Source organism: Gallinula chloropus (genome assembly GCF_964237585.1).
Source record: "Gallinula chloropus genome assembly, chromosome: 1".
NCBI lineage: Eukaryota > Metazoa > Chordata > Aves > Gruiformes > Rallidae > Gallinula > Gallinula chloropus.
In genome coordinates this window covers 95,620,684-95,631,008 of record NC_140085.1, presented here as the reverse complement: position 1 = coordinate 95,631,008, position 10,325 = coordinate 95,620,684, and the positions used below count along the sequence as shown (strand labels likewise).

Below are 10,325 nucleotides of genomic sequence, written 5' to 3'. Positions count from 1 at the left end.
AGAGTGCAACTATTTTTAAAGCTAAGCTTCTCTTCCCCCTCCCATTTCATTTTGGGGCATCAGCAGCAGCTTGAAGAATTAAACTGTAATTCCTCACCCCAGAAAACACATCCACTCCTGCAGAATGGGCTGGGATTTGCTGCTGGGTACGACATTCGCATTTTTCTGCTGCTGAAACTATTCCCACATGAATGACCTTTTTCTTTCAAAGAGCATCAGACTAGATCATTTTGGCTCTTTCCCATTTGTCCTTTAAATGGAGACTGCAACAGCAGCAGGGACCATTAGCCGAAAAAAAACCCCAACCAAACCCTGAGGTAAATAACAGGTTCTCAATCTCTGTTCTAACAGCCACTTAGGTGCATCTTGCAGAGGAAGAGTCCTTCTGCTTGCTTATGGAGCAGTCCGGAGGCTCCTGACTCAGAAGATGCTTTCTCCAAGCATCTATATCTTGAACTAGTGTCCTTCTATCTCACTGATCTCGCTTTTCAGGCATGCTAGATTATTACACTTTATTAAGAGTAGTCTAAAGGACAGCTTTTGTCAACGCTTTTTTATTTTCTAAGAAAATAGAGAGGTCTCATAACTGAGCTTTTACAGATCCCAGGTGCCAACTTTCCTATATAAGACCACAATATTGACACTATCTGTGTCTTGAGCTGATAAATGTTATTGCATTCCTTTCCAATATGTAATGTTATTAAAAATAGGTTAGTCACAAGGGCTTCTTATCAAAGTCCCTTGTTTCCCTAGAAACAGCGACCAGCATTAACCTTTCTAAAAGTAGCCCCTGCAAGAGACAAATGCCTTTGGTTTTCACTGTTACAAATTTAACCTGGGGGAAATGTGTTGCAAATTCTGGTTCGTATTAACAGAAAACAAATAAAACGCAGCAAGGCAGGAATAACGTGTGCAGCAATAGTTCACATCAGGCTAGCAGTACAATAAATTGATCGTGTTTGAACGGGCGCTGGCCGTGTCCCTTTCGAAGTGACACAGGCAGTGAAATCACATTGGCATCAGCTACAGAAACAGTTGTTTGCAGCCCCAAAAAAGAATAGGGAGGTGTGGGAGCGAGATTGTAGTGTTCGTGCAGGACTGATGAAAGCTGAGTATTTGCAGAACAGGAAAGAAAGAAAAAAAAAAAAAGAAGCAAGTGATAACAGAGTATTTGTAAAAAGATGCCGCCTTCTAAGCAAAGTAGGTGGCAATGGGAACGTTGTGTTTGGAAGTGAAGCTACTGGCAATGTGAGAGAGGAGCAGGAGGGAGGGAGTACCCGTGCATTATACCCTCATGTCATGAAATAATCATTCTCAGCCTTCACAGCAGATTAACTGCATAAATCCTGGCAATGCATGCAGTTTACCTTGTTTCAAGTTACATGACTGGGAGCATCTGCTTTAGCCTTGCACAGTGGCTCGCTGTTCAGCTGAGCAGCTGAGATCGCCAGCTCGCTTTCCTTTATCACCAGATATGAAACACAAAAGCAATGACTTGGATCCAGCATCAAGACACATCCCTGCTGCAGGGTGCCGAGCACCTCTGAAGCGGCAGGCTGGGAAGGGTGGGAAGTGATGCTGGTTTAAGGGAAGGAGTGAGAGGAGCGTGACAGCCAGTCAAGCGCCGCAGCGTGACGCATGCCGCTTACTTTCAGCTGCAGCGCAGGTTCTTTTCACTGAGGTATCCAGAGCAGGACTGAAAACATCACCCCCAACTTTAACTGAGGGCCCTCTCCTCAACCAAAGTCTCTCTTGGAGATGGGCATGTCTCTAGCAAAGCCGTAGTGATTCTCTGTCTCTTGGTTGCGTTCCCCAACAGCTAAAAATACCAGGCCACTAAAGCCTGCCACATCAGCCTCCTGTCTTTGAGTCTCTCACTTCCATAAATCCCTCTGTTTCTTACAAACCTACTTTGTCCGTGCAACCTGTCGCTGTCCAGTCATTGGGACAACAGCTTTAAAAATAGCCGACTCAGTAGGCAAGTGTTTTTCTTCTTGCCTGGTCACAAACCAAACCACTTGCTGCTGCGGGTATCTAAGAATTCGATGAAGCTGTGGATAAGCTCCCTCCCTGCTCCCCCTTGCTGCCTTGGAAATGAGTTTTCTCAAGCCCTAATATATTGTCTTTTCTTATGGCCAACAAGCATTATTGGCAATATTTATTTTCCTTTGTGCTTTTAGATTCAGTTTATGCTGGAACCAAGGGAAACCTATATATCTACCCATGTTGGTAAAAGCAAATCAATCTGAATGTGTCAGTTGTTTTGCTATTTATGGGTTGAAGTGAAATGAGACCTGAGTTACTTATGGAGCTTGTTTTGCAGGAAAAATGAGTTTACGATGGGAAATCCAGATAGTGCCTAAACTCCATCTCATAAATGAGTTTCCTGAAGCAAAACACTCACTAAAATTGATGCCTCCTTTGTTTGTTATCTGTAATTCACTTTCCAGGCAGAATCAATACATTCTTAAATTTCTTCACCATCTTGTCTTGTTCATAAACCTGTGTATCCCAAGCCTGAGCCTGAAGGTTGGCTTTTGTTCTCTGAGGAAGGGGATTTAAAGTGACTGGGGTATGAGAACTCACATCCCAGCTTTGTTCCTTGAAGGCAGTTTGGCTCACAAAACCAAATTCCCTTTAAAATCCCTCCTCCCTTGTGCAAGAAGCTTTGCCTTTTGTATTCTAGGAGGGTTATGTCTGAATAATCTTAATTTCCACCCCACGACCCCCAGGCCCATGGTAATTAAGCTCTGAGGCACTGGGAAAAGCAATACCTGCTCCTGTGAAAACACAGAGGCAGGAAAAGCTTCTTCCATGAAGTCATGGAGCAAGAATGGAGTGGCGGGGGGCGACCAGCAAGGAGTGTGCCGCTCCCCACTGACATTCCTGCCCCCACCCTCCCCCCTTCCCCAGGGCACAGCCACACATGTCCCCTCCTCAGGCATTGTCTCCTCACCCGGGATCCGGTGGACAAATATAGGCATGGAGGAAAACTGATGATGCCTCTAAACTGTTATCACCAATGACCTTGAGATAGGGACATATAAAGTCTGGCCCAGGCGGAGTCGTGACACTTTCTGTGTGCTCTCCAGGGTGAGTACCAACCTCTCTCACTTCTAAACGCGGGTACCCGGCTGTGCTCTAACACTGTACCGCGGGTTTGATGTGACTTACGGCTTTCACGTGGCTTAAGGCTTTTGTAGGGAGATCGCTAAACATACAGCACTGTGCTAGTCACCCTAGGGTGCTGCTTGACTGCTAGGATGGCAGGTATATGTTTCCTCTCTAACGTCAGGACGTTCCTTTAGCCAGCTAGAGTAACTAACTGCCTAGCAAAGGGTCAAGTCCCCTGTGATGATGTATGTACCTGGGTGGAGTGATTAGCCAGGACCAGCAGGTCCTATTTTCTGTCTTCTCTAACATCCTGCAAGAGGTGGAGGCTTATGCAGTTTGCAATTTTAAGTAGCTCCTTGGTTGAAGGAGTTCTTTAATCCAGCCTGAGTTACAACCCTGGGGGTCCTCCTGGGTTTCCTTCAAAGAGGGGTGATACCTGTTGTCACAGCTATTGCAGGCGAGCTGTTAGTGCTGCGTGAGCTCTTCCAACAACCTCAGACAGGTCCCTCCTTTCCAAGCCTGAATGCCCCACCAAATCTTTGATGGTCCTGGGCATGCCACTTAACTTTGTGTAAGAATATTGACCTTCTACAGGGTGTAGGTGGTTTTGAGAATCTTCCAAGTTTCATATACAAGGGCCGTCTCTTTTTGTCATTACCTGGAGCAGACTGAGAGGAAAGAGTGTCTTTAGCTCTGCCTTGTCTCTTCCAACTATACTGCTGCTTAGAAATAATCCCATGACCATAAACCAAATGACATTTCCAATTTCTCCTCCCTGACAGTGGATTTGCCTTGCTGAATCCTCTGCACCCGCAAGGTGTGTGCTGACTGGGCTCTGGCCTCTGTCATAACATCAAGTATGCAAGACTCCTGAAGAAAAGGGGATTCTCTCCCAGCTGCTAGAGTATTTCTTTACACCATAACATGTTTGCCATTAAAAAAAAAAGCAGGGGAAGGGACTGGGGGAGGGTGATAACTGAGAGACTGTCCATAAAAAGTCTGCAAATGGAACTAGATTGCTCAGGAGTGGTTTAGAGCCCTTTAGTGTATGTTAGGACTTGTGAGGACCTGTCCCAAACCCTAACACTGGAGTGGCTGCACTGGCATCTGCACGTATAATGTGAAATGACACTTACATGTTCTAACGCTGTTCTGCTTAAACATATGAACTGATGTGATTTCGTTGCTCCACAGACAGACTGCCCATGGGAGAGAGACTTTGCCATGCTAGTTTTGAGTCATGCCTCCAACTGGGAATTTTGGTCAGCTCCAATGCTGTTAAAATAATTGCTGATGGTTGTGCTCATGTGGGCCCTTAATCTTTAAAAAGGAAAAAAAAATAGTTAAGGCTAATCCTGAGGAAGAAAGTTTTTGCTCTACAGGAGCAAAGCAGAAGGTCTCAAGCTTGTGCCGCAGCAGCGGGAGAGGGCTGAATGCAAAATGTTTGGCAGCTCTGCTCTCTTAGGGCTCCATATTCCCCAGAAGGAAGGAATGTGTTGGGAAAAAACCTGCCTTGGTTGACAAGGAGTTGTTATCCTTACCAGAATTTTGTTAGAAAGAAATCAGATTAAATTTTGGATGATTACGGTGTCTGGCTTGATACAGGGCTCTTGAAAATTTGTCCAGCTGCTCAGGATATTGTGCAGTAAATAAAATAAGGGAAGAGGTGGTATCCAAGGGTCACTTGTTGAGCTTCGAATAGTAATCAAACAGTGTCTCGACTTTAAAGGGAAAAAATAATATTGAAATTGTTAGTGTGTGTGTTTATGTACACACACCTTTTAGCAGTGGAACTTCTACACCTTTTTAGATGGCACCCTGAGTGTTTTACGTACATGTGTGTAAGTATTTATGTGTGTGTGTACAAAACCCCAACCAAACAGAAGAATAAACGTGTGCAATCACTTCAGAGAGTGGGTAGCAATCAAAGCAGTTGCTTGGCCATACAAACCCAGAAAACTGGTCTCACTTAACCCCTGTGCCCTGTCCTCTCTTTCACAACAAGAGACTCCTGAACATCCTGGCCCTGTCATTTGGGAAAACAAGTGTATGTGTTCAGCAGGTCTAAGAAACTCAAATATAAGAAAACCTGTGAAACCCCCTCTGGGACACTGCAGATTCACTTGCCCCCGCCACGCCTTGCTGCAGGGGGGTACCCAAGCTGGTGGATTCAGTAGTACCAGCAGCTTGGGAAGCTGCACCAGCACAGGACCTCCCCAGGATGTGCTAGCCCTGCTCTTTATAACGTGCCTGTGTGTGCAACCAGTGGAGCATGCTGCAGGCAGCAGAGCTGTCTCCACCTTCAGCACTGGCTTTCTCCAGCAGGAACGTGGGCATACATCCCTGGAGCCCCATGAAGGGTGCAATGCACACCTTTGCAGTAGTTCTGGGTTTGCAGCAGCCAAGTCTCCCTCCATGAAATACCTGCCTGAGATAATGCTTGCGGTGGCTGGGTGGCACAGCCCCAGGGAGACTTGCTGGAGACCTGCTGCATACCTACTCCGGAAGAATTTGAAAAAGGCTGGGAAAGCCACCCCCACCCCCACCTCTCCTGCCTGCTAAGTGGTTTTTAAAATCACAGCTTCAAGTGGTCTGCTTTATCTCCCGCTTTTAAGCACCAGTCGTGCCACGGAGAAGAGATTAAATTCTCCTGTGGAGATAACTCTGTGACCCGTGTCCAGGTTTTGAACCACACAGGATCCGGCTGGGAAGGGTTTGACTAGGGTGCAGGATAGACCCAAATCTCTGTTAGGTATTTGCATTTCAAATTATTCATCACTTTGGATCAGCTGCCTGACACATTGCGTTAAGTGTTTTGTGTTTCCTCAGATCATCCACACAAACATTTATTTCCCCTTCCCCTCCTTCTGTAGACCAGGTCCCTTTCTTTTTCTTCTTTGAGCTGTGCCACCTTGAACCCTTGCCAAGATGATGGACATGTCGGAATTCGGGGAGGCTGCTCCCTTCCTCCGAAAGAGTGAGAAGGAGCTGATGATGGCACAGACCGTCGCCTTCGATGGTGAGTTGCAGTGACCTTTATGCTGCCGGTGGCCGGTTAAGAGTGACAAGGGTGACATCCAAGTGTAGCTGCAGGGATGCAGAGCAAAGCAGGATGCAGAGCCTCTGTTCTTGCTGCTGGGCTGCCTCTGCTGTGTGAAGTAGCTGGTTCAACCACATTCTGGTTTATCTATTCTGCAAAGCTGTTAAAAAACCCAACCCCAAAACAAGAAAGCAGGTAGTATTAAATAGAAACAAGCTACCAATGTATGCTAAGTGATTAGCTGGATTTAGAAGCAAGATGTATTTGTACTGTTCTCCTAAAGGGGGGGAGGGCCCTTATTCATCTGTGTGAAAGAAAAAAAGCCACACATTAGCATTCCTGTAATAAGACTTCTTGGCCTGACTGGATGCCTTGTTAGGGTGTACCTGTACATCCTTTTGATTCGCAGGCTGTCTGATAATCTGATGCTAGCTTTTAATTTCCCATAATTTATTTTTCATCAAATGGATTTACAGGGGCCCTGAGGTGTCAGTAGCAAGTAAAAATACACCAACACCCACAGCGTTTTGCCTTTCAGAATAGTTGCTGTAACCAACAACCAGAAGTGTGGTGCAGCTGCTCCAAACTCTAAAAAGCCATATCCATAACTCAATGTGAGTTATTATAGTGGCTGTTTTTTCAAGCAAGACTGCAGGAATAAGGTTGAAACTGATAGCTGACAGGGAAATAATTGTGGGCTGGAGTCCTCATTCAGATTGCAATAGAAAATTGTCGCTTTTTATCAAATGCCTTAATTCGGGCTTGGATCTCAGTTCCCCCATCTGCACACTGGTGATAGTGATTATGGATTTCCTGTGGAGGCTGAGGCTTAGCCAGCGTTTGTGAAATATTTTGACACCTCATGCTGGAAGGATCTAGAGGAAGCCAAGTAGTAGTTTTGAAGAGGAGGCAACATTTGGGAGCCCTATGTCTTCTGCTTTGGTATGCAGCTCCCCAGCACTGATGGTCTGCTGCAGTCACGGAGGTTCTGTCTGGCTCATGGGGAAAGTGACCTGACAACCTCACTCAGCTAGGCAGGGTGTTACTGTTTCACACAAGGCTGTGAACCTTCCGTGTCCTTAATTTCACAGGGAAGAAGAAATGTTGGGTTCCAGATGAAAAGAAAGCTTACGTTGAAGCTGAGATTACAGAAACCAGCGGTGGCAAAGTGACTGTGGAGACGACAGATGGAAGGGTAAAAAATTGGTCTTGTCTGATCTGTGACTGGCAGGACTGGAGCAGCAGGCTCCAGGACACAACCTGTCCTGCTTCAAAGGCCAGCTGCCCGGTCCATGGTAAAGCTGTGCCACTGCACTCTTTACTTTTGTCTTGCCCTTCTCCTGTTATGATGGCCATGAAAACAGGTGCTACAATACTCATAGGCTAGGGTAGAGCTGAAGGGCATCTCTCTGCAGGGGAAACAAGATGCCCTCCTGTAAGGTGTGTGAAGCAACAGAAAATCCCAGTGTTTTCCAGCACTGCTGTACCTAATTTGTCTTTGCAGACCATGACTATTAAAGAAGATGACTTGCAGTCCATGAACCCTCCCAAATTCGACATGATCGAGGACATGGCTATGCTGACTCATCTGAACGAGGCGTCTGTGCTGTACAACCTGAGGAAGCGCTACAGCAACTGGATGATCTATGTAAGGGTCATGTTGAGGCTGTGTTTGGAAATCTGTATTTCAAGCATGGCCTTCGTTTTTGAATGTGTGTTCTTCACACAAAGCTTTGCTAAGTCACGTAGCTGAGGCTCTTGCTCATCCTTTCAGGAGGGAAGTTGCTTGGAGCCAGCTTGCGTGTGAATGCATGCAGGCAAACCTGAATGAATGAGACTGTGTAAATAGAATTCTTTGGTTTTGCTTGCTTGCCTTGGAGCGGGGTGTCAAGGGACATGCTTTCAGCAACCAGGGCGTAGGGGCGACCTAGTTTATTCTTCCTCTCCTAATATTTAATGCGTGTCAATACCAGCCGTGAAGATTTCCATGTTAAGAAACAATGCCTCAAGCTCAGTGCACACACATGACTTAAGTACAAGACTTTCTATCTTTAGTTCAGTAATTTTATTCTCTTCATTTTCAGTGCTGACACCTGTCTTGTTTCACTCTGGCTTTTCCCCTTGCTCTGTATCTTCCCTGTGACATCATTAACATCATTTCTGTCAGGACCAGAACAAGCACCTAATTTCATGAGGCTACACTTTTGCTCCCAGCTTGCTGCATTCAGTTGTGTTGGAAATCAGTCAGGGATATCTATAGATTTTCCAGGCAATCCTTGTTCTGGTTTCTGGTGTTCATCAGAAGAGTGAATTCAACATTTTACCATTTAAATTCTGATTGTTAATCATTTTATGCATTTTTCTAATAAACCCCATACAGACATGTATGCCCTAAAGCACAGTTTTGCCTGCAGATCAGTATAGGTAGCAATTACATTTGTCATCTTGCCTTAATCCATTTACTGGCTGGTCTTTTTCTTTTCCATGTAGAAAACAGGACTGGGGACTCATGCCAGGGCCATTCTAGAGCAGGTCCTGATGCTGTTTCTAAGAGAAGTCACCTGGATTTCACCTGAAACTTTTAGAATGTAACTGAGCTCACTAATCTATGTGCACATAGTGCTTGTACCCATGTAATAACTGGGTTTCTTTGAAAACTTTTGCTTCGACCTGGACTAAGTAGCTGAGAAGTTACCAGCTAGCACTGATTCCCTGGGGTAACAACTGAAAACTCATTCTTCCCTAAAATGACCCAGGCCCCTAACTGATGTAGATAGCGTAAAGAGCAACAATCAAGATAGATTTTTACCAACTGCATTTCTCCAAAAGCAGGAAAAAAGCTCTGCAACTTTGGGGAGCAACACTATGAAGTTATGTTCTTTTTTGGACACCCACAAGAAATTGCCCCAAATCAATAATGGGAGATTGTTTATCCTCCTAAAAATGGGGCTTGAGGAGGAAAGCTGTAACTTTTCTTCCCTTCATAAGTCACTGTTGTCAAGAGGAAACAACTCTCCTGTATGGCAAGGCAGAAAATCAGAGGGAAGTCTGTTTCCTACTCCTTTGTTTGGCTGCAGGGGTGATTTCTGGTTCTGGTTGTCTTCTTGAAAAAGCTTTCTCCCCTTTGGAAAACTGTCTGGTATCTGTAGGTTTTCTATCAGTTGCCAATAGGAAGTCACTTAGAAGACATTAGCTTTAGAAATTGAGATCAAAGGCTGCTATTCAAGTCAGAATAGCAGCACCAGGAATGCCTTGGTTAATTAAGATTTATTCCCTGAGTGATTTTTCTCACTCTTGTGCTCCTCTCCAGACCTATTCCGGTTTATTCTGCGTGACTATAAATCCCTACAAGTGGTTGCCTGTCTACAAGTCGGAGGTCGTTGCTGCATACAAAGGCAAGAGGCGCTCGGAGGCTCCTCCTCACATCTTCTCCATCGCGGATAACGCCTACCACGACATGCTGCGCAGTAAGTGGCACTGCCTGCTTCCAAATTTGTTTTCACTTTGGCCAGCCAAAGGGGTGGAAGTTCGTGAGACGTTTTTTTTAACGTGCAACAAATGTGCAAACACTCTACGTGCAACAGGGGCTTTGTTTGATTGGGTTTTTTTAAGCCCCCCCAGCTGACGTCCCTGTGGTACTTCAGTATACCCTGAGTAGGGATTAGCTGCCAGGCACATGGATTTAGTGGTCTGAGCTGGGGGGATCCATCAGCTTGTAACAGAAATGGGGCCGAGCCCCAAAGGCCTGTAAGTATTTCCCCAACCTCAAAAGTAAACTTCCTGTCAGTTTGTGCTCCACACTCTCACCCTTCCAAGATGTACGTAGGGAAAGGTTAGCAAAGGCCAGTTATCTAAGACGGTGCGCACATCCTTTGCACCATCCTGCTGTGGGTCAGTGTAGCCCTGACTGCTGTGGGTCTGGGCACCAACCTTGCCGCAGCGAGCGCCGGATTTGCCTGGGAGACGTTGTCATCCAGACGCTCGGGTTACTGGGAAAAACCGAGTCTTATCAGCAGAGGGCAGCAGTGATGCGCTCACATCAGGTCCTGTGAGGCGGCAGGGTAAATCCTGCTGTCACCTGGTTCTACCAAAATGGAAAGTGCCACGGCTGTGAGGGGACAGAAGGTGTTGGTCAAAGAGGGGATGGATGCTTGGCTGCAAAGAGATGCTT

The 10,325-nt window shown here is 45.9% G+C and overlaps 1 protein-coding gene across 2 annotated transcripts in view; it reads left to right on the top strand.

Annotated features, from left to right (window-relative positions):
• Window positions 1-6,042: 6,042 nt before the first annotated feature.
• The window catches only part of MYH15 (myosin heavy chain 15), a gene marked incomplete at both ends in the record, with an annotated part of 47,116 nt that continues 42,833 nt past the window's right edge, over window positions 6,043-10,325 (top strand). For both annotated transcript variants that reach the window (XM_084274485.1, XM_084274484.1), the window contains 4 exons: window positions 6,043-6,133; window positions 7,246-7,349; window positions 7,659-7,802; window positions 9,465-9,621. In XM_084274485.1, coding sequence (XP_084130611.1) covers window positions 6,043-6,133; window positions 7,246-7,349; window positions 7,659-7,802; window positions 9,465-9,621 — 496 coding nt within the window. The remainder of the gene's footprint in view (window positions 6,134-7,245; window positions 7,350-7,658; window positions 7,803-9,464; window positions 9,622-10,325) is intronic.